This window comes from Peromyscus leucopus, chromosome 2 (genome assembly GCF_004664715.2).
Source record: "Peromyscus leucopus breed LL Stock chromosome 2, UCI_PerLeu_2.1, whole genome shotgun sequence".
Taxonomy (NCBI): Eukaryota; Metazoa; Chordata; class Mammalia; order Rodentia; family Cricetidae; genus Peromyscus; species Peromyscus leucopus.
The window spans coordinates 126,556,609-126,584,279 of NC_051064.1; the positions used below are offsets into that span (position 1 = coordinate 126,556,609).

The window sequence follows — 27,671 nt, forward strand, 5'->3', positions numbered from 1 at the left end:
ACAGAACAGGAAGTAGGTTTTCAAAAGAAAGTGCAAAGGAACTCAGTTTGGGGTGAGGGATTGGAGTGTCTGAGGGGCTTCCCATAAGTGGGAACCTAGGAAGCAGGACTGCCAAGTGTTAGTCAAGGTCATACAGAGTCAGAATTAGAATCTAAGCTAGAATGCAGGCCTCAGCCCACCACCGTTCCCGTTTGGCGAACACACACACACACACACACACACACACACACACACACACTCCTCCTCCAGGCCCTAGGCCTTCGCTCCCAAAGATCTTCCACCCAGGCTCTCCTCCTCTTGAATTCCACCCACTCCTCAATTCCCGGCTGGAGGTTCCACTCCACTCCAGGACTAGAGTCAAGACCCAGGGTCAGAAGTGGGTCTGAAAGAGAGGTGAGGGTGTGGCCTAATTAGCTCCCCCTCAAGCTGTGTGCCATCAGCAGGTCACTTGCCCCGCTGGGCCTCAGTTTCCTGACCGTTTCAGTTTCAGAGGCAAAGAAGAAAAGATTCTTGAACTGGTGAAGTTTGCCATCTCGAAACAGCCTTGAGAGGGCTGCGGGGCTGGCTCAGAGGTTAAGACCACTTGCTGCTCTCACAAAGGATAGCATTCCATACCCGGGACCCTGTCTGGTGGCTCACAACTGCCTGAACTCCAGCTCTATAGTTCTGAAGACTTCTCCAGAGGACACGAAGATGTGCACTCATAAGCTTCTTAAAGATGAAAAAAATTATATATATATATTTACGTGTGTGTGTGTGTGTGTGTGTGTGTGTGTGTGTGTTTAAGAGCTTCAAGAGCAATCCTGAGTATCAAATGCCTTGACTTTGCAAATGAGGGGAAGTGTTTGATGAAATCCTGGAGGGCACTGGGCATTGTCTCTGAGTCTGGAAATAAGAAAAGTGAATCATCAAGTTCTTAACAGAAGGATGCTGTTTGCTGGAGGGCTTGCTGGAGGTGGTGGCGGTGGTGGTGGTGGTGGTGGTGGTGATAGCGGTGGTGGTGGTGGTTTTCTGAGACACTCTCCCTACACAGCCCGGAGTGGCCTGCAACTCTTGATCCTCCTGCCGCAGCCTCTGGAGAACTGGGAAGAGAGACACATCCAACACGCCCAGCTCAGATGCTGGTTCCGAGTTGACAACTTTGGCAATTTTTGTAAACACGCTGCCCAAGCCTGGTAGTCTCCAGTAAACACCTATTTGCACAATCAAGGTCACACACGGGGATGTGTTTGCACAATGACCTGCTTGCACAATCTCAGCCGACTGCTCTATTCCACCCAGAGCAAGCCCTGGCGGAGGAGCACAGCCTGTGCTTCTGCACACTCAAGCTGCCTGGCGGACCTGCGATGCCTGACGGAGCCCCTCTGGACCCAGCAGTTCCCCGACCCATGCAGCAGTCCCTCATGGTCCAGCTCTAGGTATCCAGCCTTTTGAGAATAGGACAATTGCTTGGAAGGGAGGGAGTGTTCCAACCGCAGAGGCCTCATCTGATGGAGGAAGGAGGGGACAAGAGGAGGAAGTCCCTCACAGCAGATGCCCGAGGCAGGTGGAGGGCTGAAGCCTTGTTGCCTTGAGCGCTTGGGCTCCCGTAGTAAATACTCCTTAAATGATTGCCTAGTGCCTCACTCTGTTCCACGAGCCTTACTTCTCACTGACTTCCCTTAAGGAAGATGAGAAGGCAAGCACCATGATCCCCATCTTTAAGTTGTCAAAACTGCCTGGGAATGCGACTCAGTTGCAAGAGCAATAGCCCGGTGTACACAGACTCCTGGGTTTGACCCCAAAACATGTAACACTCAGGAGGTGGAGGCAGGAGGATAGGAAGTTCAAAGTCACTACGTAAGATACATACATGTCAGCCTGGACTACATATGAGACAACAAAAACATCAAAAACAAAACTCGGGAGCCGGAGAGACGTCTCAGCAGTTATGAGCACTGGCTGCTCTTCCTGAGGACCCAGGTTTGGTTCCCAGCACTCATCGAGAGGTTCAAAACTATGTGTAACTCCAGTTCCAGGGGAATCTAACACCCTTTCTGGCCTCCAAAGGTAACAGGCATGCAAATGGTACATATACATATACGCAGGCAAACACTGGTATACATAAAACAAAAACAAATCATTCTTTAAAATGGGGGAGGGGTGGGGAGACAGCCCAGCAGTGAAGAGCGCTTGCTGTTCTTGCAGAGCACCCGGATTCGATTGTAAGCACCCACATCAGATAGCTCACAACTACCGTGACCCCACTTCCGGGGGATCGGATGCCCTTTTCCTGTCTCTACAGGCACTGCAGGCCCGTGGGGCACATGGCAATCACTCTGGCACACACGGAGATACATAAAATCTTAAAAACAAAACAAAATATGACAAAACTGAGGCTCGGACACCTTAAATGACTTGCCTCGGTCACACAGGAAGTGACAAAAGCAAGCAGTGTGACTCTTCATCCCACGCTCTCAGGCTCCCTACTCTCTAGCACTTCTTGCCCAGAAAAGTGCTTCCGCAAATCCAACTTTCGTTTCCTCCCATCTAATGATCATCTCAGCCCCAAGAGTTCCATTTCCTAGTGTAAGTTCTCAGAGGAGAGTGGACCAAGGAGATCAGAAAAGTGTTTTTCTGAAGTATCAAATTGGCAGAGGCAAAGGAAGGCAGAGCAACCAAATGCCTGCTGCGTGCCGGCTGCCATGCTGAGCATTGACGGCATGTCCCTCCGTTGTTTTATTTCCTTTGGTTGGCTTGTGTTGTTTTGGGTGTGGCGGTGAGTACTGGTGTTGGTGTTTTTGTGTTTGTCTACTTTTGAGACAAGGTCTGGATAGGTAGCCCAGGCTAGCCTGAGACTTGAGGTCCAGTGCTGGGATTACAGGCACACACCACCATGCCAGGCTCCATCCATCACTGCAGTTCTGAGAGTTCCTTTAATCATCCCTTGGGGAGAGTGACTACTATCCCTGTGGCAGGTGGGAAAGCAGAGGCTGGGGGGGGGGGGAGAATAACCATGTCCCCAGGATTCTGCAGCCCAAAGGAAAGAGGGCTGTCTGTGGCTTCTTTACACTGGGATGAGCTAGGAGCTGAGGCCAGGGTGGAGTTTCTGCCCCGAACAGACTTTGAAGTTTAGTGAAGGAAGCAGGCAGCAACAGTCCACTACTGTGTTACAAGACGGACGAGGAGAAGGACGCTGGACGCCACTCAAAGCCTAGATCAGGAAGGGGATTCACTTGGCAGAGAGATGACAGCCCTGTCCTGCAAGAACCAAAACACAGAAGTGTCACAGAGCCTGGGCAGGCTGGAAAACGCAAACCCGTTCAGCCTGGCCGGAGCGGGAGACAAGCGGAAGTGGATGTCCACACGAGGGGACGTGGGCTGCTTGCTAGAACCTCTAATGCAGTGGTTCTCAATCTGTGGGTCAAGACCCCCTTGGCAAACTTCTATCTCCCCAAAATATTTACATTACCGTTCTTAACAGTAGCAAAATTACAGTTATGAAGTAGCAATGAGGATAACTTTATGGTTGGGAGTCCTCACAGCATGAGGAACTGAATTAAAGGGTCGCAGCATTGCAAAGGTTGAGAGCCCACTATTCTAGGGATTTAGGAGGACAGGGTTCTGCCTTTAAGCAGAGGAGGAGATGAGCTACAGGATCAGGGCAGGAGGGAGACAAGGGTTTAGTGTTCTGTAAAAGCCAGGGCTGGATCCCCAGCTAAGGACTGGATCAAAAAACCCTGTCTTCCAGGTGCTAGGCAGAGAAAGACAGATGGGTGTGGGCAGCCCTGGGAGGAGGGGTATAGAAGAAATGAGGTCCTGTACTCACAGATAAGCACTAGAAAACCAAGAATGTTAAACATGCAGGGCTGTATAACCTGTTTTCTGCCCAGAAGGCTGGGAACGGAGGTGGTTTATAGCCTGGTGGTATCTGTATAACTGAGACCACACCAGATCTTCCCCGAGACCCCTAAGATGTCCTGGGTAGTCAATCTACAGCACCCATCTTTATGGTCGATGTCACGTGGTCTTTATAAAGAATTTCGAAGTATTCATCACCAGGAAACTTTTTGTTTGGTTGGTTGGGTTTTTTGTTTTGTTTTGTTTTTTCGAGACAGGGTTTCTCTGTGTAGTTTTGGTGCCTGTCCTGGATCTCACTGTGTAGACCAGGCTGGCCTCAAACTCACAGAGATCTGCCTGGCTCTGCCTCTCGAGTGCTGGGATTAAAGGTGTGCACCACCACCGCCTGGCAGGAAACTTTTTATACTTCAAATATGCCTAAAATAATTTTAGACTCTCGAAGTTTGAACCAACACTAACTACTGAGTCTCAGTCCTGTTGAACCCAACTTCCTTCTTGGCTCACTTGCAACACCGCTGACTGTGGTCTTTGAGAGATCCCACCCAGAGGGGGAAGGATAGCTCCGAGTCCCTGGGGAGGAGGAAATTGTCATCAAGTTACCTAGACAAGTCAATGGGAATAGGGATCGTTTTGATGAAGAGCATTCAGCCTTTCAATAACTCAGTAAGCATGGGTTGCTAACTTACCTTGTGATGAGCTAGTTGTAGATACTGCATCTACCATGATGTGCCCATTTGGTTTTTGGTTCTCATTGGCTTTATTTGTATGATTTTTTATGTTATTTTAAAGAATTATTTTGTCTATGTGTAGGAGTATTTCACCTACATGTATGTATGTGTGCACCAGACATGTGTTTGGCGCCCTAGGAGACCAGAAAAGGACATCAGAACCCCTGGAACTGGAGTTACAGACAGTTGTGAGCTGCCATGTGGATGCTGGGAACTGAACCTGGATCCCCTGCAAGAGTACTGAGTACTCTTAACTGAGCCATCTCCCGGCCCTGTTTGGTTTGTTTTGAGTCAGGGTCTGAACTAGAACTCTCTATAAAGCTCAGGCTGGCCTCAAACTCATGGTTATCCTCCTGCTTCACCTCCAAGTGCTAGGATTACAAGCATGTACCAATGCGACCATCTGGGGCCGCAGTTTTGAACAGAACAGACGAAACGTTTTACCAGCATGGAGGTTCAGTTCTAGCAGGGATGGGGATGGAAGGACCAAAACAGGAATAAGGGACGAGGGACGGTTTTTTTAAGGGTTCCCAGAAGACTTAATAGGATGATGATACTTGAGCAAAGACCTGAAAAGGGGAGAAAGGGGCCCCACATTTCTCCCTCCTTTGAGGAGAAACAGTCCCGGCCAAAGAAGCCGCAAACACAGAGGTCCTGGGGTGCTAGAAGAGTCCAGCAAGCCCAAGAAACAAGGAAAAGAGAGAAGCTGGAAGACACCAGTGAAAGGAAGCAAGGATGGTGGAAGAGGGTTGAGGAAGGCAGAGGAAGCCAGGCAGCTCACCGAGCAGACTCTCACTTTGCCTCCAAGTGAGCGGGAGCCATCAGAGGGTTTGGGGCAGAGGGCGACATGACAGCCACTGTCCCGAAGTGTGATCCTGAAAACATCCGGACACAGAGCCAAGCTGAACCTTACTGTGAACACCCACATGCCCGGGGTACTAGGTACACTGTGAAGGAAGAGTCACAGGATTAACATGTTGCAGGTACCCGTGTGCTGGTACCTAACCTTTATCAGGTAGTGAACTGTATTTAACTGTGAGCAGCCTGAATCCTCAGTGTCTGTGGATAATTGCAAGAGAATCCTGGAGAGGGACAACAACAACAACAACAAAACAAAACAAAAAAACAAAACACCAGCTGTGGAAAACATTCCACGTCCCTGAACCATTGTCCACCTAACACAACCTAGAGTCAGGTAAGAAGAGGGAACCTCAATTGAGGAATTGTCCAGATCAGTATCATCCTTGGGCAGGAAGTCCTGGCTTATATAAGAAAGCTGGCTAAGCATGAGCCAGTGAGCAAGCCAGGAAGCAGTCTTCCTCCATGGTTCCTGCCTCTGCTCCTGCTCCTAGCTTCTCTCAAAGCTAGATTGTAACCTGAAGTGTAAGCTGAAATAAACCCTTTCCTCCTCTAAATTGCTTTTGGTCATGATACTCATCACAGCAACAGAAAGCAACTGGAACAGATATTTGTTTATTAGTGCTATAATATGTTGAAAATGTCTAATGTGCTTTTGATAGTCATAGAAGTTTACCCTGGAAGCCAGGCGGGGGGGTCGGGGGGGTGCACACCTTTAATCCCAGCACTTGGGGGCTGGGGGGAAGAAGTTTATAGTTGAGAGACTTTTTTTTTTCCTCTTGAGACAGGGTTCTTCTGTGTCGTAGCCCTGGCTGTCCTGGATCTCGCTCTGTAGACCAGGCTGGCCTCAAACTCACAGAGATCCTCCTGCCTCTGCCTCCCAAGTGCTGGGATTAAAGGCATGCACCACCACACTAAGGAAGGTTATTTTTTTTTCCAGGGCTGAGGACCGAACCCAGGGCCTTGTGCTTGCTAGGCAAGTGCTCTACCACTGAGCTAAATCCCCAACCCCAGGTTATGGTTTTTAAAGTGACCTGTTTGTGTATCATTGACAAGGGACTGATCATGATGTTTGATTTTAAAAGTCAACTTGCCATGATTTAGAATTGCCTGAGCAGGATCCCTCCGAATTATCTTGACTGCCTTAATTAATGTGGGAAGACCCACCCTACATGTGGGTGGCGCCTTCAGACCTTCCCTCTGGCTGCCAGATAATCTACCCTGCTGCCACCACCCGGAAGATTCCTTCACTCAAGTTAAAAATCCGTGTTTCTGGGCTTCCAACGTTGACTGAGGACCAGACACTCTCCGGGTCTTCAGAACCACCTTGGGGCTGCTGAGGCACCCAGCATGTCCTGAGGACTTCCCAGGTGGGTGCTCAGATGTACGATGGCTGTTGCTACCTACTTTGACTGCGTTGCATAGATAAGCTAATTTAATTAATGCAGGTATGTGTGTTCACTCTGTTGGTTCTGATCCTCTAGAGCACCGGTTCTCAACCGGGGTCACCTAAAACCATCGGAAAACACAGCTATTTACATTATGATTCATAACAGTAGCAAAATCACAGTAATGCAGTAGCAACGGAAATAATTTTACGGTCGGGGGTCACCACAACATGAGGAACTGTATTAAAGGGTCACAGCATTGGGAAGGTTGAGAACCACTGCTCTAGAGAACCCTGGCTAACACACTAATATACTATTTTGGTGGGGTTTTTTTTCTTTTGTTCTTTCTTTTTTTGATTTTTTTCAAGACAGGGGTTCTCTGTGTAACAGTCCTGGCTGTCCTGGAACTCACTCTGTAGACCAGAGTGGCCCCGAACTCAGATATCCACCTGCCTCTGGGATTAAATGCCTGCGCCACCATGCCCGGTTTTCTTTGTGGATAATTGAAATCATGGGGTGGGTTCTGAGGCATCTTGGAAGGGATTAAAACCTGACAAGATAAAACCAGGAGCCCCCACGTTGACACAAACAGGTGAGGAGGGCATGACCTTTTACTGTCAGGGGGTTTTCTGAGGAGAGCCCTAGAAAACAGCAGGTTTCCAGCTGACAAGGGAAGACAACCCTAAGTAAACGTTACTTGTGCCGGAACCAATTCTCCTCCGGCAGAGGCTTCAACCAGACTCAGTGCAGAGAGGGTTTCCCCTCGCCGCCCCTTACTTTTCCCTGTCTTTTTGTCCCGCTTCAGTTTTGAATGAATCCTTGAAGACCCCAGCTCTCCCTCGGCCCTGTGTTGTCTTGGGTGCCGTGCCCAGACTCAAAGCGGTGAGCTCAGGAAATCCGGAGAGAAGGGAGAGGGGGGCCTCGAGCCAGGTTGCCACAATGCCCAGCCCTCTAAGACCCCTGAGGCAGGAAGGTCGCTGGCTCACCAGTTTCCCTCAACCTCCTTCCTGAGAGGAAGGGGCTGCCTATGTCCCCCAAGGGTGCGGGCTCAGGGTAGAGCAGGAGGGAAGCCAGGAAGGTGTCGCAATCCTGGGTCCCCTGGCCTGTCATTAACGACAGAGCTAGAAAGAGAAGTTTCCCGAACTTGCCCCAAGAAGAGAGGAGCAAGAGAAGAGAGAGCAAGCACCGAGGCTGGGCGCATCGCCCTGGCCCCGGCATAACCAGGGGAGGGCAGAGCCCTGGAGGCCCCAGACCGTTCCCCAGCATTGCCAGGGCCACATCAGGGGGCCTTCGACAGGTGATCCTTGGGAACTGGGAGTCTCTGTGTGTGTGGCATCGGGCAAGTCAGACAGCTGAATCTCTTCGGGAACAGGAGCTGAGCTGAGGGGTGAACACATCCCTCCCGGGGCCTCTGTCCCTCAGATGTGTTCTAGTGGCCCGGATCCACCAAGGATTTCCTCTTGGCTACTCCGTTTTCAGCCCTTTGGGCTGCTTCTCGGCAAGTACGGCTGTCTCAGAGACTCTGGGCCTCTCTTTCCTCTCCCAGTTCCCTTTGCCTCTTCACTTTAAACAGTTACTACAAGACTTGGCCGTCCTGGCCCCTCTGGCTCTCTAGATCCACTGGGCTCTAGCTTCTGCTGCCTGCCTCTCTGCCTCTCTACCTCTCTCTGCATCTCTCCAGCTGTTGTTGTTACTATTATCGTTGTTGTTGTTGTTGTTGTTGTTGTTGTTGTTGTTGTTGAAGTGTGTGGCTCTCACACAGATGAGGCATGTCACCATGTAAGCAGATAAGGACCTTGAACTGCTGATCCTCCTGAATTCCGAGCGCTAGGACTACAGGCCTGCACCACCATGCCTGATTCTCAGTGTGGTACTGCGGCTCAAGCTTAGCCCTTTGTGTGTGCTAGACGAGCATCCTACCAACTGAGCTAGATCCCCATCTGCTTTATATTTTTGAGATAGGTTCTCACCGAGACGCTCAAACTAGATTTGAATTCCTTCGATAGCCCAGGCTGGCCTTGTGCATGCAATACACTTGCCTCTACTTCCAAGGCAATTGGGATCTCAGGCCCACGCCACGGGGCCAGGCTTTGCCTCAGTCTGTTTCTGTGTATCTCTTTCCTGCATCCCGTCTAGCCTTCCTTCATCCATCCATCCATCCATCCACCCCTCCCTTTATCTCTACCACACCTGGAAGCCTTCTCCCTTAGTTTAGTCCCGATGTCCCCTTCCTCAATCTCTTCCCACTGACAGAACAGGACAGGAGAAGGGAACCAAGGGCGAAGGTTGGCAATGGTGAGTAACGGAGAGGCCAGCGGGAAGAGGGGATGCTGTAGCAGCAAAGGCCCTGTCAGTGGGCACAATGAGAGCGGCTGCAGAGCCCAACAGAGACAGCGAGAGGGACGGGAGCAGCCTGAGAACCTCGGAGCTAGAAGCAGACCCAGAAACGGGGCCGTGCAGTGTGGCACAGACCAGGGCAAGCTGGCGGTGCCAGGAGGCTGTGGGGACAGGCACTAAGTCCTGCTGGTTCCACTGGCTGACTTCCTGCTTTAGGGCTCACACAGACAGCCACTGCTTCTGAGAGCTTGTTCCTCAAGCACAGTGCCAAAAAAGCACAGGCTTTATTTAATCTTAATGGTCTCACTTCGTCCTTATAGCCCTGCTGAGACATGAGCGTTACTGCTAATTGTCCTTTCGCAAATGAAGAAACTGAGGCTCAGAAAGGTGAAGTAACTCATCCAAGTTCACCAGGCAGGTAAGTGTGAGAACCCGGATCAGAACTGGGTTCCCGGCCTCTTTGCATACAGTAGGCATAGGCTCCAGCCCAAGCTCCTACTCACCTGGGGGACTGTACTGATGCCAAACGTGCCAGCCCCAGGCAGCCTAGGGAGGATGCCTAGGCTTTTCTGCATTCAGCTGCCTGCTCTTGACTGGCGCCCTGAGTCCTGGGGCTCTTTCCCACTCAGTGTGTACAGGTGTGCGCACGTGGTGATGGGAGATGATCAAACTGGTGTGCTGATGTGAGGTTATTTTCTTAGCTAAGGGTTCTATTGCTGTGATAAAACAGCCTAGTCAAAAGCAACTTGGAGAGGGAAGGGTTTATTTCAGCTCACACTTCCAAGCAACAGTCCTTCACTGAGAGAAGTCAGGGCAGGGACTTGAGGCAGGCACTGAAGCAGAAGCCATGGAGGAGTACTGGCTTGCTCTTCCTGGCTTGCTCTCACAGTTTGCTCAGCCTGCCTTCTTAGAGCACCAAGACCACCAGTCCAGGGGTGGCACTGCCCACAGAGATCTGAGTCCTCTCACATCACACATCAATCAAGAAAATGCACCACAGGCTGGCCCACAGGCTAATCTGGTGAGGGCATTTTCTCAGCTGAGGGTGCCTCTTCCCAAATGACTTTTGCTTGTATTAAGTTGACATAAAACTAGCCAGCATAGTTACCAAACAAGGATTAGTAGACAGAGATGTCCTGGGCAAGAGGGAAGAAAAGCTTGTGTTCCTAGTGACTCTGATCCTTGTTCTTTCTGGGTGGCAGGTTTCACCTTGGTGACACACACACACATACACACACACACACACACACACACACACACACACACACAGTCATTTCCTTAATGTCAAGCTGAGAGAAAGTCCGTGATTTGAACCATTTCACATCTTTCTCTCAAAATCCTAGGGAGTGCAGGCCAATCTTACCTCCATGTTGCAAACACTAAGGCTCAGAGGTCAAATAACCTGACCAAACTGTGGCAGAGCAAGGAGTAGCCTCAGCTTTGGCTACAAAGCTTGTTCTAACCAGCTCTCACTGCCTCCAGGTAAGCACCAAGTTGGCACAATGGTGGGGCTGGGAGCCTGCACCCTGACTGGAGCGGCCCTGATCTTCTTGCTACTCCCTAAAAGTAAGTTGTGGGCTAGGGAGGAGGATTAAAAGGGAGGCACGGGCCCCCAGGCTGCTGTGTGCAGGACCCTGGGAGGGTGGCGATGAACAAAACAGCCAAGGTGTCTACATCACAGAGTTCAGAGGCAGCAGAGCAGTCACGATTCTAATTACAAGGGGTAGAGGGACTCCAGGATGCAGTCTGCTCACCAAGATGCGCACATACCAACCTGGTGGGAGAGGGTCAAAGGAGCACCATGAAGGGGGAACCGCAGGTGCGAAGATCCACAGATGGGAGCGATCATGTTGCTTCTTCAAGGATGGACCCGGTGTCTGCTAGCTGAAGCCACGGTCTGAGCTGAAGCAGTGAGAGTGAGGCCAGGGGCTATGTGAAAGGTGTGGAACTTCGTCCTACTCTTGACTGAGCGTACTGACCTGCCAGCTAGGGTTCTGCACAACTGTGGGAAGACATTTGATTCTCTTAGCTGGGCGGTGGTGGCGCACACCTTTAATCCCAGCACTCTGGAGACAGATGCAGGTGGATCTCTGTGAGTTCAAGGCCACCCTGGTCTACAGAGTGGGTTCCAGGACAGCCAAGGGTACACAGTAAAAGCCTGTCTCAAAACAGGACAAAATAAAACAAAACAAAACAAAAAATCAGAGTCTTCCAGAGACACAAAGGTAGTGCTAGATAAGGAAGGAAATCAAGCCTGATGCTGATTCACCATAGACAGGTATTGAGACTTACTGCCAGTAATTAGGTCCTTAATAATGCCAGCCACACAGCCACAGGAGGCTGGAGTGTGGCAGAGATCCCACAGCAGCCCATGAAAGAGAGGAAATACCTTTAGACTATAGGGGTCTCTGGGTTTAGCAGCGGAAGTGCTGACTAGGCTATAAGGCTATAAAGTGGGAAGCTAACCCGATTATCCCATCCTACCTCGGGGCCGTTACATGCCAGGATCTTAGTAGCTTCGGGAAGGTACTAGATAGGATGTAAGGCTTGACTGGTTCACTCTACAGGGACAGCTCTGGGATCTAACTGGTAGGAACCATTTCTTTCTTTCACAGATGGAATAGTAAGACCCAGGGAGTCCCACTTACATATACTAGGGTCACTAATAATAAGTAAGACAGGCAGGCAGTCTAGTACTGTGTCTAAGCTCACACCCATCACATCAGCCTGCCTTTGCAGGCAGTCACGCCTTTGAAGTGTCACAATCAAGACGGGCTCTTACAATCAGATCTGAACTGGACAGGGATTGCTGTGGCCTTGAGGGTTCTTATCACTCTGTGGCTTTCACTACACACGCCACTCTGTGGCGGTCCCCTCCTTGGTGAAGAATTGAAGCTGTCTGAGAGGAATAGACTGCATTCATAACTGCATTCAGGGAAGGCATGGGATACAAATGTTCACACAGCAGGGAGTATGCTCATCGTGGGGAAGGCCTTCACACCATGGGAAGTGTTTATACCACAGGGCTTGTTCACGTCACAGGAAGCATTCACACCATGGGGCATGCTCACATGGTAGGAAGTGCTCATAACCCCGGGGAGCATTCACACCACACACAGGAAGTGTTCATGCTTCTGGAAGTGTTCACACCTCCGGGGGGATGTTCACACTGTAAGGAGGGTTCACGCCAAGGGAAGTAACAACCACAAATCAGGAGCTGCTTTTCTCTGCAGAGCTCATTGATAACCATTTACGAACACATTGTCTCTATCTCTCCCTATAGGGCATCTTGCAGGCCCCATACTTACTCTTCATGTTTAGTCCCCGTGTCCTTCCAGGTGGGAGGGTGAGAAGACAGAGGAGGGCTCTGAGGCTAGGAGTCCAAAGGTTGGCCTGGCAGAGGAATCCTCCAGGGCCCACTCTATCGATCCAGGTCTGGAGAGCTGTGGGCACATCAGGATCTCAGTCCCCATTGTCCGCCTGGGGGATCCCGCCATGGCCTCCTGCACCGTCAGCCCAAACTGCAGCAAACTGGACGGAGAGCCACGGATCCTATGGAGACTGGAAGATGGACCGAACCAGCCGGGAGACAAACAGTGGCGACTGTCTGATGGGACCCAGGAATCCACCATCACTCTGCCTCACGTGAACCACACCAAGGCCTTTCTCTTCTGCTTAGTGCCGTGGGCCAACAGCTTCCAGGTCCTGGATCAAGCTGAGATTCGGGCAGGCTGTAAGTCCCTCCCACCATCCACCCATCTGCTTCCAATGCCCCTCTGCCAAAACCAGGGAGAGCAATGAACTCGCTCTAGTAGCCCTTTGTGAGTATGACAGAGGAGGGTGTGGTTCTTCCTATCAGGTGTTATTATCTAGCCCATTCTCCAGATGGAGAAACCGACCACTGGTGAGGGCGAGTGACTTACAGAAGGCCACTCTCCACCGTGTTCCTTATAGAAATACTTGTCTGCATGGCTGTTTGACAAGCTCAGGTCCTTGGCCATAAGAGAGGCTTACTTCTAGCTCCTCCTAAGCCCAGTCCCAGTTCTTTCCAAATTGAGCAGCATGGAGTTTGTGCCATGCTGAGGTATAAGGAACATAAGAACCAAGGCATAATGGCACATCTTTAATCCCAGCAGGGGAAGGTGGATCTCTGTGGATTTTTTTGTTTGTTTTTTTGTTTTTGTTTTTTGTGAGACACGGTTTCTCTGTGTGGCCCTGGCTGTCCTGGAACTTGCTCTGTAGACCAGGCTGGCCTTGAACTCACAGAGATCCCTCTGCCTCTGCTTCCCAGGATCTCTGTGATTTTGAGGACAGCTTGATCTACGTTTTGAGTTTCAGGGCAGCTAGGGATACCCAGTGAGACCCTGTCTATCCCACCCCCCCAAAACGAAATTAGTGCTAGAGCTGGTGATGTAGCCCCATAGTAGAATACATACTTAACAATGAACAAGGCCCTGGGTTCCAACCCTAGCACCACACCAATCAATAACAGAGCCAGGCATGGAGGCAAATTAGAAACTAGCGTGGACTATTATCATGAGACCTGTCTCCGAAAGAAAAGAAAGCAGTGCTCACCACGGCTCCCACCTGCATAAGGGTGGGTGCCCTGTACATAGGAAGTCACTTAGCACTCGTAGGAGTTACTTTTCCCTTGCTGTGACAAGACACCACGACCAAGGAAGCTGTAAGAGAAAGCACTGACTTGGCCTCACAGTTCCAGAGGGTGAGAGTCCACGATGGTGGAGCAAAGGCATGGGGACGGGAACGGCTGAGAGTTTACATCCTGAGCAGCAAGCAGGAGACGAGGAAGGCTAACCGGAAACGGGACAAATCTTTTGAAACCTCAAAGCCCACCCTCCATGACGCACCCTTTCCAACAAGCCTCCCAAAACAGTTCCACCAACCGAGAACTAAGTATTCAAACACGAGTGTTTGGGGGCCACTGTCAATCAAACCAACAGCCCTTAAAGAAACCTAGGAGAGACGTTGGTTACCCTCGCCCCTCTTTGCAGATAAGGAAACTGAGGCACAGGAGCAGTTCAACCACTTGAGGATCCAATGGCTAGTGATTGACCAAACCAGAATAAAACCCAGGCTGTCTCTGAGGGTCTGGGATGCTCGCCCCTGTACCTGACAGTAACATAGCCTTGACAGATCCACACTGCAGAAGGAATAGTCCAGCCCGAGGAAGTAAGGCCCCCAGTCCACCCCGCCCATGCCCATGAAGGCTCCTAACGTTCTTCCCACCCCATCCAGACCCTCCTGCCAGCCCCTCCAACCTGTCCTGCCTCATGTACCTCACCACCAACAGCCTGGTCTGCCAGTGGGAGCCAGGCCCTGAGACCCACCTGCCCACCAACTTCACCCTAAAGAGCTTCAGGTACATAGAGTTTCCTGCCAGCCCCTTCCTCCGGATCCTGGGTAGGGGCACGAGTCACTGTGGCGGGGGGGCCGAGGAAAAGGGCGGGGGACTTGCCTTCTGCCAAAGCCCAGCCTCTCGGCAGGAGCCGGGCTGACTGTCGGTACCAGGAGGACTCCATCCCGGACTGTGTGCCGGGGGACAGGCAGAACACTTGCTCCATCCACCGTAAACACTTGCTCCTGTACCAGAATATGGTCATCTGGGTCCAAGCGGAGAACGCGCTAGGGACCAGCGAGTCCCCAAAGCTGTGCCTTGACCCCATGGATGTCGGTGAGTGATACTGGGTGTGAGAAAGGGGAGAAATCTCCAGATTGGGAGACCTGGAGGGGTCTAGGGAGGGAACACAGACCTAGGCACAGACGGGGAGTTTTGGGGAGCCCTGGAGAGAAACAAAAAGAGAGAGAAATAAGGACCAGAGACTAGGTTCATTCTTTCATCTTATTTATTTAATTATTAGCTGGTTTTTCAAAACAAGGTTTCTCTGTGTAGCCCTTGCTATCCTGGAACTTGCTCTGTAGACCAGGCTGGCCTAAAATGTGCCACCATCACCCAGCTCATCTTGTTTATTTACTTATTTATAGGGGCTGCGCATACATATCATGGGGCACATGTGGTGGTCAGAGGGACTTTCTGGAACCGTTCTCTCCTCCTACCTTGAAGGCTGGGCCTCTCTTGTCTCTGATTGAGCTGCCCTTGTGCTCCAGGCAAGATGGCCTGGGAGCATCGGGATGTTTCTCCTGTCTTCACCTCCTAGTTAGCCACAGTAGTGCTGGGATTACAGATATGCCCCCATTGCACTAGGCTTTCTGACATGGTCTGGAGGTTGAACTCTTGGGTTGTCCGGTTTGCGTAGTAGCTCTTTTGCCCAAGGATCCACCACCGCAGCCTTCGGCTGATTTCTTGAAGTTCCCCTCCTCCCCTGTGCACACCCCCCCACACACACCTACTAGGCTGTGGCAGTCCTAAAGATATAGCAGTGAGCTGGGTGGCAGTGAGCTGGGTGGCAGCGGCGCACGCCTTTAATCTCAGCACTCGAGAGGCAGAGCCTGGCGGATGTCTGTGAGTTCGAGGCCAGCCTGGTCTAAAGCGCGAGATCCAGGACAGGCACCAAAACATAGAGAAAGCCTGTCTCAAAACACCCCCCAAAAAAAGATATGGCAGTGAACAAAACTTCAAAGGTCCCACCCCCCAGAATATTGCAACAGTTTCGATGGCAAAGTAAATAAAACGAGATGCCCGATGACTTTCGATAAATAAAATGGGATGCCCGATGACTTTCGAAGTTGACAACTAAGTAGACTCTTGGAGGAACTGAGGGAGCAAGCCACTGGGTATCTGGAAAGAGAATGCTGTAAGCTGACATCGCAACCGTTCAAAGCCCCTGAGGCAGGCCTTCACCTAGTAAACACAGATATTCACACCTGTAGAGATAGGGCAGCAGAGGAAGAGACATGGAAAGAGGCGCTAAGGCAGAGCCCTCCCCACGCAGCGGGGGGGGGGGGGGGGGGGGGGGGGTGGAGTCTGACAACCCCACTCCTTACAGTGAAATTGGAGCCTCCCGTGCTGCAGGCCCTGGACGTTAACCCTGACCTAGTCCCACGCCAGCCCGGCTGCCTGTGGCTGAGCTGGAAGCCATGGGAGCCTGGTGGTTTCATGGAGCAGGAGTGCGAACTCCGCTACCAGCCACAGCTTAGGGGAGCCAACTGGACGCTGGTGAGACAGAGGGTGACCTCGAGATGGAGGTGGGGGACTGAGAGAGGACACGTTGGATTTAGTGTCACCTCGCACACAACAGGTGTCCCACCTGCCTTCCAGCAAGGACCAGTTCAAGCTCTGCGGGCTCCACCAGGCGCCAGTATACACTCTGCAGATTCGATGCATCCGCTCACCTCTGCCTGGACTCTGGAGCAGCTGGAGCCCTGGCCTGCAGCTGAGGCCCAGCCTTAAGGGTGAGAAGGCAGGAGCAGCCATCAGAGCCTAGTCCGGTCCCCAGGGCCCTCCCCAACAAAACCCTCTCCTCTCCCCCCTTTTTACAGCCCCTACCATCAGACTGGACACATGGTGGAAAAAGAAGCAACTGGAGCCTGGGACTGTGAATGTGCAACTGTTCTGGAAGGTGACTCTCTGAGACCCCTTCCCTCCCCAACAGAGCCCCAAGGTGGGGCTCAAGACTGCAATGTACCTGGAAGACTGGGAGGCAGTTTTGCATGCATTTTACAAGCCTTAGAAGCTGGGTAGTGGCCTTGGGGAGAGACTGCAATGCTGGGCTCTGGGATCCCCTGTGCCCCAAAGGGTCCAGGCAGAGAAGAGTTAAGCAGCACCTCCCGCATGTACTAACTGGGCCTCTGCCTTATAGATTTTGCCACAGGGAAATCGAGGAAGGGGGAGGCGGGGCTTAGGACCCAGTTCCTACGGCCGGCCCACGGCCCACGTATCCTAGGTACTAGCCAATTCACAGTTGAGCTAGACAACTCCCTCACCATGTTCTTCCTCACCCATCACAGCCAACGCCCATGCAGGAAGACAGCGGGCAGATCCAGGGGTACCTGCTCTCTTCGAGCCCCTCAGATCAACAAGGGCCGGACAGACACCTCTGCAACACCACGGAACTCAGCTGTATCTTCCACCTGCCCTCAGGGGCCCAGAACGTGACCCTTGTGGCCTATAACACAGGGGGGACCTCTCCTCCTAGTCCAGTGGCTTTCTTAGAGAACCAAGGTAGAGGGGGCTGGCTGCGGACAGCAGAGAGCAGCATGGGAATGTGAAGGCTGGGCTGCCTAGGCTCCTGCCTGTCTAGTCCCACGGCTTGCTGACAGAGTGACCTGGACAGGTTACTTCCCTCCCTGGCCCCTGTTGTCTCCAGAACCTGCAAGTGGATGCACCAACATTGCCTCTGGGGGGAGCCAACTTTGAACCAACTTCTAAATCAGTATTGTTAGCCAGACCTAGGCTTATCTGGGAGAATATGCATGCATACATGCACACACACACACCACACACACACACACACACACACACACACACACACACGCTAAAGATTCCCACTTATAAGTTGCATGTGAATGCAGATAGCAGCTGGCAAACAACCTCAGATGTCATTCATCAGGTGCTGTCCACTTTTTCTGGAGACAGGACCTTTCACTGGTCTGAAATGCACTGATTAGAAGCTACTCTATGGAGGCTAGTTAGCCCCAGGCAGCTACCTGTCTCTACCTTCCCAGAGCTGGGATTATAAGTGCCACATGCCTGTTTTGCTTGTTGTTGTTGTTATTTCCACATGGATTCTAAGAATCAAATTCAAGTCTTTGTGCTTACCTTACAAACACTTTACCAATTAGATTAGCTTTCCAGCTCTGAGCTGTGTGATCTTTTTGGTTTTTTGGTGGTTTTTTGTTGTTGTTGTTGTTGTTTTTCCCTGAGACAGGGTTTCTCTGTGTAGTTTTGGCGCCTTTCCTGGATCTCACGCTGTAGACTAGGCTGGCCTTGAACTCACAGAGATCTGCCTGGCTCTGCCTCCCAAGTGCTGGGATTAAAAATGTGTGCCACCACCGCCCAGAGAGCTGTGTGATCTTAATAAGCCTCTCGGCCTCTCTGTATCTCCCATTTTTTTACTCATTGATTAAAAAGGAGACGACGGCAGTACCTCCCTGCTGTGACTGTTAGGAAATACAGTGAATCCCATACGTCAAGCTGAGGGCCAGGTTTGTTCTGTTCACCCTCCTTTAACACACCCCAAGCCTCTACAAGGTGGAGATTTTTTTGTTAACACTTCCACTTGACCGATGAGATTGAGGCTCCGATGTTGCTGCCCCCTGGATCACAGGTCTGTTAGTAGCAAAGGCAGGATTGGAATCCAAGTGTCTAGTATTGAGGCTGCCATATTTTTCATCTTCTTTCCAGGTCCAGCTGTGACCAGACTCCACGCCATGGCCCAAGACCCAGATAGCATCTGGGTAGACTGGGAAGCACCCAGCTCCCTGCCTCAGGGCTATCTGATTGAGTGGGGCTGCGGGACCAATTCCAACAATAAGACCTGGAGGATGGAGCCCAATGGGAACATCACTGGAATTCTGTTACAGGGTGAGACAGGCCTGGGATGCGGGGGCGGGGGGGGTGTTGAGGGACAAGAAAGGGGAACAGAGGGGGTGGTGCTTGTCTAGAGGGAGTAAGGGCAGTGGAACCCCCATATAGAGGCAGCCTCCCCAGCCTTTTCTGAACCCTTACCTAGGGGAAGTTCTTCCTATACTCTAGCCAGATCCTGTCTTTGTCTAGCCCACACTCTGCTCCTTTCCTAGTTAGTTCTCTGTTCCACCTTCCCTTCATGACCTCCATCAAATGAACTAAAAGAGATTTCTGCCATTAGTCCCATAGTCCAAATCAGGCCATGCAGAAAGGAGATTCTGAAACTGGGTGGCAGAGGTTAGCCCCCAACCTTAGCATCATCCCATCTTCTCTCTGCAGAAAACATAAATCCCTTTCAGCTCTATGAAATCACCGTGGCTCCCCTATATCCAGGCATCGTTGGACCCTCTGCAAATGTCTACACCTACTCTGGAGAGAGAGGTTTGTCCACCATCGGAATCTTCTCTCCCTGGCTGGGCCCTAGCAACGGGGAGTATAAGGAAATGGTACCCTTTTACTTCTGGCCTCTGAGAGGGGTGCTCTCTATCCTGGCTTACACTGGGCCCCCCAAAGCTGGACAGAATTCAGGAGATGGGGTAGAAGACAGGAAGCTGTGAATGTGAGAGAATCAGGGAGGGAGGGATCTCACAGAATCAATCCATGGCCCCAGCAGAAATCCAGTGTCAGATCTGATAGAATTGAATGGCGTCCCCGACATGATTCAGAGGGTGAGTGGCAGAAATCAGATACCAAGTCAGATAAAAACAGATATGGCAGAAATCGGAGAGCAAAGATTTGCAACCAGACAGAACTGGTTTCAAACCCAGGCTCTGCACGTGTGAACCATAAAGGGCAAGGGAATTCAGATGAAATCCTGGGGTTGGTGGGGGGGGCGGGGGGGGGGGGGACTCTGGACAAAGTAGTGTGTACCTCTGACCTTAACGATTCTGATGAGGTAGGATTATGATTTAGGGGCCAGCCTGAGCTATGTGGTGAGACCTCCAACTCAAACAAATACAGTATCCTCTTGGAAGGGATGTCTCTTTTGTGTTTCTGTCTCTGTCTTACAGACACACACACACACACACACACTTGCTTTTGCTTTTGTGGGTTGGAGTTTGATTTTTATTGTTTCTGCTACTGTTTTAATTCATTTGTTATTATGTGTGTATGATGTGTACAAATGGATGCACACATGCCAAAGTGCCTGTGGAGGTCAGAGGGCAGCTTTGCAGAGTTCATTCTCTCCTTCCACCTTTGTGTGGTGTACTAGATAGCTTCCGTTATCAGTTTGATGCTATCTAGAGTCATCTGGGTCTAGGGAACCTCAATTGAGCAATTGCCCACATTATATTGGCCTGTGATCACATCAGTGAGAAATCATCTTAATTGATGCGGGAGGGCCTAGCCCATTATGGGAAGCACCATGCCTAGTTAGGCAGTGTGGATGGGCTGTATAAGAAAGTTAGATGAGGAACCTGGAGAGATGGCTCAGAGGTTAAGAGCACAGGCTGCTCTTCCAGAGGTCCTGAGTTCAATTCCCAGCAACCACATGTGGCTCACAACCATCTGTAATGAGATCTGGTGCCCTCTTCTGGCCTGCAGGCATACATGCAGAACACTGTATATGTAATAAATAAATATTTAAAAAAAAAAAAAGTTAGATGAGCAAGCCAGAGAGCTAGCCAGTAGGTAGCCTTCCTCCACGGTTTCTGCTTCAGTTCCTTCTTGAGTGTGTGCTCTGGCTTCCCTCAACAATGAATCATGACTAGATGTGTAAGCTTGAAATAAACTTTCCTCCCCAAGTCACTTTTGGGCATGGTATATATCACAGCAACAGAAAAGCAGAGCCTGTAAGGTCCAGGGAATTGAACTCGGGTCTCCAGCCTGCTGAGCCATTTTGTTGGCTCCTTTTATATTCGTTTTAGAACAGGGTCTTACGCTAGCCTCAAATGCACAGCAATCCTCCTGCCTCAAGTCTCCAGAGTACTAGGATTTTAGACACGCACAGCCACACTCAGCTCCATGAACTCTCTTTTCTCAATCATCTACTGCACACTCCAGGTTCTGGGTCCAAAAACTCACCGGAGCCCGGTCAGACTCACTCGCTCTGATCACGTCAACCCTTCTGCCTCCCCCTTCTCTCTCCACAGCCCTCCCTCATGCTCCAGAGCTACATCTAAAGCACATTGGCAGGACCTGGGCACAGGTGGAGTGGGTCCCTGAGACCTCTTGGCTCGGGATGATACCCCTCACCCACTATACCATCTTCTGGACTAATGATCAGAATCAGTCTTTTTGTGAGTCTATCCTCAGCTCCCCAGGAGCCTGGGAGGCCTGGAAGGGGTGTTCCTCAGCAGATATTGAGATGTTTTAACACTCCAAGCTGACCAATATGCTCCACCCACAGCCATCACCCTGAACGTCTCCTTCCATGGCTTTGTCCTGGACCACCTGGAACCGGCCAGTTTATATCATGTCTACCTCATGGCCACCAGCCGGGCAGGGTCCTCCAACAGCACAGGCCTAACCCTGATGACCTTGGCCCTAGGTAAGGTGGAAGGCTGGCAGTGCAGGGTGCTGGAGGGGTGTCCCACTTTGCCTCTCAAGAAATCCTGATTTTGCCAGGTGTGGTGGCACACATCTTTGTTGTTGTTTCGAGGCAGGGTTTCTCTGTGTAGCTTTGGTGACTGTCCTGGATCTCACTCCGTAGACCAGGCTGGCCTCAAACTCACAGAGATCCTCCTGGCTCTGCCTCCCGAGTGCTGGGATTAAAGGCGTGCGCCACCGATGCCTGGCTAATGGCACACATCTTTAATCTCAACACTGACACAGAGGCAGAAGGAGCTCTCTGTGAGTATGAGGCCATTCTGATCTACATAGAAATTTCCAGGCCAACCTGATAAAAAGGAAAAATAAATCTTAATTTTTGAGAGTAATGGGACCTGCCTTCAGATCTGCCACTCTGAAGAGGAAACCAGGGTCCATCTGAAGGGGACCTGCAGCCCACCAGTCTTACTCACATATACTCCTGCCCAGGATGTATAACACTTTTCACACAAGAAAGTTTTACACAATTCTGAGTATGTACACATGTAAAACACACAGATCAAACGCTTACTGAGGATAAATAATAGATTTATTTTGAAACAGTTCTTTGGTATGCATATCAATTTTCATTTACTAAAGACTAAAACAAACCTGCATACTAATGAGATGGATGTGCTTGCTTCTCTTACACGGATAATTAAATGTTGGGTGGATGTTTGACACTTGGGGCAAAGAACATCTTCAGCATCTTTCAGAGTTAATCAATACTTTGATTTTTACAATCATCGATGCTAAGAACCACACATTGCATAAATATCTAGTACCAAATGGCAGATGTGTGCTTAGGGCCACATTTCAGAAATTGTTAGGAATTCTGGTCTAATCCCAAGCCAGAATTCATTCAACAATTTTTTTTCTTTTTTGTGAAATTCAACTCAAACAGCAATTCTTAAAATTAATCATTCTGACATGATACAATCCAAAGATACACTGGTTTGATGTCCACATGCTGAGGATTGACAGCAGAAAAATATTGGAAGTCTTTATTTCCAGAATTAAACCGTTATGTTCCCAGTAAACACAATGAGATTCTGAGGTTCGTAGCATATGCTAGTCTTGAATCTGAGTCGAGGTGTTTCAGGCAATAGTTGGTGGTACTGTGTGATGCGGTGGCATGCACAGTGCAAAGTGCACGTGTGTGTGTTTAGAACCAAGGCTGCAGTGAACTTGCAGGATGCAACCCAGGTGAGCACTGGCAGACACATGTTAGACCCGTCATGTGTTTGGTTTTTTAAAATTAATCTTTGGTTGTTATCCTTTTAAAAACCTTTTACTCCAGCCAAAATGGTACCATCCCCACATTCAGTGATGGATCCTTCATGTAGGATCATGACTCACGGTGGAAAAGCCACACAGCAAACTCTTCTTGCTTCTCTCACCCCAGAGACATCTGAGCTACAAGTTTTCCTGGGCCTGCTTGTCTTCCTAATTTCATTCGTCAGCTTCTGTGGGACCGTCTGGTTCTGCTGTAAGCACAGGTGAGTGTATCCCAGACTTCCTGTTACCCTCGGGTGGGGAAGTGCCTCCCTGCCTTCCTGGACTTCCGGGCCCCAGTCTGGGGAGTCTGTCCTTCCACTTCTTCCCCTCTTCAGCTCTCCAAGTAGGGCGGAGAATGACAAACTGGGGGGGGGGGCACACTTGACCCAGACTTCACTTGTCCCTTTCTCCAGCAGGAAGAATTTCTTCTGGCCAAATGTACCAGATCCAGCCCACAGCAGCCTGAGATCCTGGGTGCCCACGGTCATGACTGAGGTAATCATGAGGCAGAAAGGGATATATATATAACATGACTGGCAGATGAGGCACAGCCACTAAAGGGATGATATGATGCCCTTCTGAGGAACACGCACCTAAGTCTCACTTTCAACCAGAGACACCCCCCAACACACGCACGCACGCACGCACGCACGCACGCATGCTGCTTTGAAGAGATGCAGGCCTGAGTTTGACTCTCAAAGCTTCACCACCTCACTATGCAATGGATTCATAGGTGCTGCAGCTGGGGCTGCAGGGGGGCTGGGGGTGTGGGGGTGGGTCATGGAGCAGGGGGAGGTCTTTCATGACACATGTCAGGAATTGTACAGGTGCTAGGCAAGCACATCCCTCTGTGCTCTGCCACACAGCAGCAAGAGAGATCACACAGTTGCCTCATTTCAGGAAGGTACAGTGGGTGGGGCGGACATTTGAGACAAACCATGTCTTATTTTGTATCCCTATGCTCAGGAAATCTTCCAGCTGCCCAGCCTCTGGGACGCTGGCATGCCACCAGTCACCAAGATCACTGTGCTGGAGGAAGATAAGAAACTGGCCAATTGGGATTCCAGTGACAACTCTCAGACTAGCAGCCTCCCTACCCTGGTTCAGGCCTACGTGCTCCAAGGAGATCCAAGAGCAACTTCCAACCAGTTCCAACCCTCCTCTGGCACTAATGACCAGGTCCTTTATGGTCAGGTCCTGGGGAGCCCCACCAGCCCAGGAGTAATGCGGTACCTTCGCTGTGATTCCACTCAGCCCCTTTTGGGGGGCCTCACACCCAGCCCTAAATCTTATGAAAACATCTGGTTCCATCCAAGACACCAGGAGACCTTTGTGCCTCAACCTCCAAGCCAGAAAGATGACTGTGTCTTTGGGCCATCGTTTGATTTCCCCCGCTTTCAGGGGCTCCAGGTCCATGGAGTTGAAGAACAAGAAGGCTTCTAGCACTTTCTGGGTCCTTGAATCTTGGAGGCCTTGGCCAGTTCAGAGGAAAAGAGCCCTCCACTGAAACCTACTGGCCCTAAGAGATGCAGAAAGGCCTAATCTGCTCCATCCCTGACCACTAGTACCCCTCCTTCACCCCAGCCTCCACAGGCTGCAACCCCAGGACACCCTCATACTCTCAAGATCCAGATAGAGACTGCTTCCAGCCCACCACTCTGTTTCCCACAATTTCAGTCTGTTAAACTGATTTTAGAATTTGAGTTAGGGCTGGTGTTTTCAGAAATTCTTGCTAGATATGGTGGTCAACATGCCCATCATTCCAACACAGGAAGAAGAAGCAAAAAGATTGCAAGTTCCAGGCCAGCCTGGGCTACATAAGGAGATCCTGTCTCAAAAATTAAGCAAAAGCTAAATAAATAATAAACTTTCTCTTACGTTGATTTATTTTGTTGGGATGGGGGCTCTCACACAGAGGTCAGAAGACAACTTTTGGGAGTTGACTCCGTCCTTCCAGCATGTGGATCCTGAAAATTGGACTCACAGCTTAGTGGCAAGCACCTTTTCCTATGGAGCCACCTCACTGGTCCTAGAAAAGAAGCCCTTGGGCATGGCTGAGTGTCTTTACTTTTCAGGGCCCAACAATCAAGAAGGTATTTCTCAGAATCACTCATCTCTTCCTTCCTTCCTTCCTTCCTTCCTTCCTTCCTTCCTTCCTTCCTTCCTTCTTTCCACCAGCTCCTGCCTAGCATCTAAGTCCTGCACTAGCATCAGAGATTCAAAAAGGACAGCTCAGGGCCCCATAGAGAGCTCCCATACTGGCAGTGGAGACTTGAAACTGATTATCAGGCCGGGAGGTGGTGGGGCACACTTTTAATCCCAGCACTCGGGAGGCAGAGCCAGGTGGATCTCTCTGAGTTCGAGGCCAGCCTGGGCTACCAAGTCAGCTCCAGGAAAGGTGAAAAGAAAGAAAGAGAGAGAGAGAGAGAGAGAGAGAGAGAGAGAGAGAGAGAGAGAGAGAGAGAGAGAGAAAGAAAGAAAGAAAGAAAGAAAGAAAGAAAGAAAGAAAGAAAGAAAGAAAGAAAGAAAGAAAGAAAGAAAGAAGGAAAGAAGGAAAGAAAGAAAGAAACTGGTTATCAGGAAACAGGCAAGACTTCTTGGGAGGAGCTGGAGTGCTGGGAAACACAGTGAAGAGACAGGAAGAGACTAGCCCCGGGGGTACCTACAGCTCCAACACTTGGGAGACTGAAACAGGAAGGTGTAGAGACCAAAGGTTGAACTCTATTTTCCACAGTTATTGTTTTGTATTGTTTTTGAGACAGGATCTCACTAGTTCTGGCTGGACTGAAACTTGCTTTGTAAACCAGGCTGACCTCAAACTCACAGAAATCCACCTATCCTAAGTGCTGTGACTAAAGGTATGCACCACTATGCCCATCCAGCTTACTTTTTTTTAAGATGTACTTATTTTACATGTATGAGTGTTTTGACTACATGTATGTATGTGCACCACCACATGCACACCTGGTGCCTTCAGAGATGAGAATAGAGCATCAGATCCCTTGGAAGGAGAGGTACAGAAGGCTGTGAACTGTCACATGCTAGGACACAAACCCAGGTCTTCTGCTAGAGCAACTGAAGAGGACCCCAAACAGCAGGGGCTCCCTTCCAGACCCCAGATTAGGAACAAACCACACCCAAACACCTGTTTTCGCAGAGAGACCCTTTATTAAGTGGGAAGAAAAGTGAAAGTGGGTGCTTTCTGACTCAGGCAGGAAACAGCAGCAAATGACCTTGCAGGTGTAATTTTGTTTGTTTGTTTGTTTCAAGACAGGGTTTCTCTGAGTAGTTTTGGTGCCTATCCTGGATCTCGCTCTGTAAACTATAGGCTGGCCTCGAACAGTGATCACCTGACTCTGCCTCCCGAGTGCTGGGATTAAAGGCGTGTGTCACTGCTACCCAGCGCCGGTGTAATATTAAGAGGAGAAGGAGGGAGGCCTGTGTTTGAATGGGCTGGGATGTGGTGGTAAAAGAGATAGAGGATGAGGGGGAAGGGGACAAGAGAGAGGGGGGAGGGGGATTGTTGGGGGCGGGGGACGACAAAGGACGGCCTCTGAATAGAGACAGACATGGCCCATAGCCAAATGGAGGAAGGTAAAATAGGAAACCCTGTGTTAGGATGAGATGTTTAATTTTTGTTGTTGTTGTTTGTTTGTTTTTTGTTTTTCAAGACAGGGTTTCTCTGTGTAGTTTTGGTTCTTGTCCTGGATCTCGCTCTATAGACTAGGCTGGCCTCAAACTCACAGAGATCTTCTTGGCTCTGCCTCCCAAGTGCTGGGATTAAAGGCAAGCGCCACCACTGTCCAGCTCAGTGTTTAATTTTAATTGGGCATATTAATTAGGTGAGCCAAAGGGGGATTCTGATTGCTGAACTTCAATACTTCCAATAACTGTACCTTGGTAGTCAGCCTCAGGTGGAGGAAGTGGCCAAATAAGGGAATGGACCTTGGAGGCTAGCTTTAGGAATGCAATATAATGGTTTTTAGCAAGGAAGAGGGAATGGGGGAGAAGGGCAAGGCCTGCCAGAGCCACATGCTCAAGTGGGCTTGTGTCCCTTCAGTAACAAGTGTTCATCTCTCCAGCCCTCACCTCACTTTGTAAGCAGGGTCTCTCACTGAACCTGGAGCTCCTGGATTCACCTGGACTAGCTGGCCACTGAGCTCCCGGGATTCATCTACTCTGCCTCCCTGAACCCCTGCACTGGAATTATAGGCAGTGTGCCCGGCTTTTACAGGACTGCTAAAATCTGATCTTGGCTCCTCATGGCTGCACAGCAGACACTTTACCACCTGAAGCATCTTCCCTGACCCCACCCCTTTTTGAGACAGGGTGTCATGTAGCCCAGGCTGGTCTCCATGACCAAAGATGACCTTGAACAACTTCTAATCCAAAGTGCTGGGATTACAGGCACATGGCACTACATCCAATTTGTACATACTGCTAAGGATCCAAGCCAGGACTATGCATTCTAGGCAGAGACCCTACTAACCAAACTACATCCCCAGTTGCCCAAAGTCATTTTAATTTCATACAACCACACTCTCAACAATTCTTGAGATTATTTCCTGTGCTATTGGAGTCCTTTTCAGAAAAACCTTGCCTGTGTCTGTGTCTACTTTCCTCTGGCCCTGGTCTCAGGCTTGGGGTCAAGTCAGGGCCAGGGTGTTCTTTCCTTGGCCCTTTCCCCTACACCCCCAACTTTTCCTTTATATGTGTCTTTACATCCCTATTATCACAGCTAACTGAATCCTGAATGCCAACTATTTAACCATGTGTTTTGTATACAATTTATAGGCTCAGTTTATAGGTTGAACAACTTAAAAGACACATTACCATCCCCATTTGATGTCTGAGAACACTGTGACCCAGAGAGGTAGACTTTGCCCACAGGGTCTCATAGTAACGCTCACTCAGTACCCTTCCAAAACCTCCATCCTTACTTAGCCACTGGGCTACAAGCCGCCCAAAGAAGGCTGGAACCTGGGGTTCTTACAGAGCCCCTGACTCCAGGGAAGGAGAGATGAGAAAGAATATTAACCTCTGGGAAGGGTATGGCCAGTTCCACAGAAGCCCTTCCCCCCCCCCAAAAAAAAAAAAAAAAAAAAAAAC

General features: G+C 50.3%; 1 protein-coding gene across 4 annotated transcripts; it reads left to right on the forward strand.

Annotated features, from left to right (window-relative positions):
• Nucleotides 1-6,643: 6,643 nt before the first annotated feature.
• Csf3r (colony stimulating factor 3 receptor) lies at nucleotides 6,644-24,423 on the forward strand. Of its 4 annotated transcripts, XM_037202924.1 has the most exons (18): nucleotides 7,936-8,111; nucleotides 8,187-8,316; nucleotides 9,472-9,569; nucleotides 10,634-10,717; nucleotides 12,585-12,884; nucleotides 14,408-14,531; nucleotides 14,656-14,843; nucleotides 16,117-16,286; nucleotides 16,369-16,522; nucleotides 16,610-16,689; nucleotides 17,078-17,291; nucleotides 18,474-18,653; nucleotides 19,035-19,136; nucleotides 20,849-20,995; nucleotides 21,106-21,246; nucleotides 22,690-22,783; nucleotides 22,976-23,057; nucleotides 23,529-24,423. In XM_037202924.1, exons 4-18 carry the CDS (start codon nucleotides 10,654-10,656, stop codon nucleotides 24,003-24,005), a joined length of 2,517 nt encoding a protein of 838 aa, XP_037058819.1. In that variant the 5' UTR covers nucleotides 7,936-8,111; nucleotides 8,187-8,316; nucleotides 9,472-9,569; nucleotides 10,634-10,653; the 3' UTR covers nucleotides 24,006-24,423. The 4 variants fall into 4 exon arrangements, with proteins under 4 accessions (XP_037058820.1, XP_037058819.1, XP_037058818.1 ...); XM_037202925.1 differs by lacking the exons at nucleotides 7,936-8,111; nucleotides 8,187-8,316 and adding an exon at nucleotides 6,644-6,796; XM_037202923.1 differs by lacking the exon at nucleotides 8,187-8,316.
• The last annotated feature ends 3,248 nt before the right edge of the window (nucleotides 24,424-27,671 follow it).

Bases quoted from the DNA above. Each gene is read 5' to 3' on its own strand.
- Csf3r (XM_037202925.1), top strand. From the start codon at position 10,654: ATGGTGGGGCTGGGAGCCTGCACCCTGACTGGAGCGGCCCTGATCTTC. The intron at 16,523-16,609 runs GTGAGAAGGCAG...CCCTTTTTACAG, and splicing joins GCTGAGGCCCAGCCTTAAGG to CCCCTACCATCAGACTGGAC. The intron at 18,654-19,034 runs GTGAGACAGGCC...TTCTCTCTGCAG, and splicing joins CACTGGAATTCTGTTACAGG to AAAACATAAATCCCTTTCAG.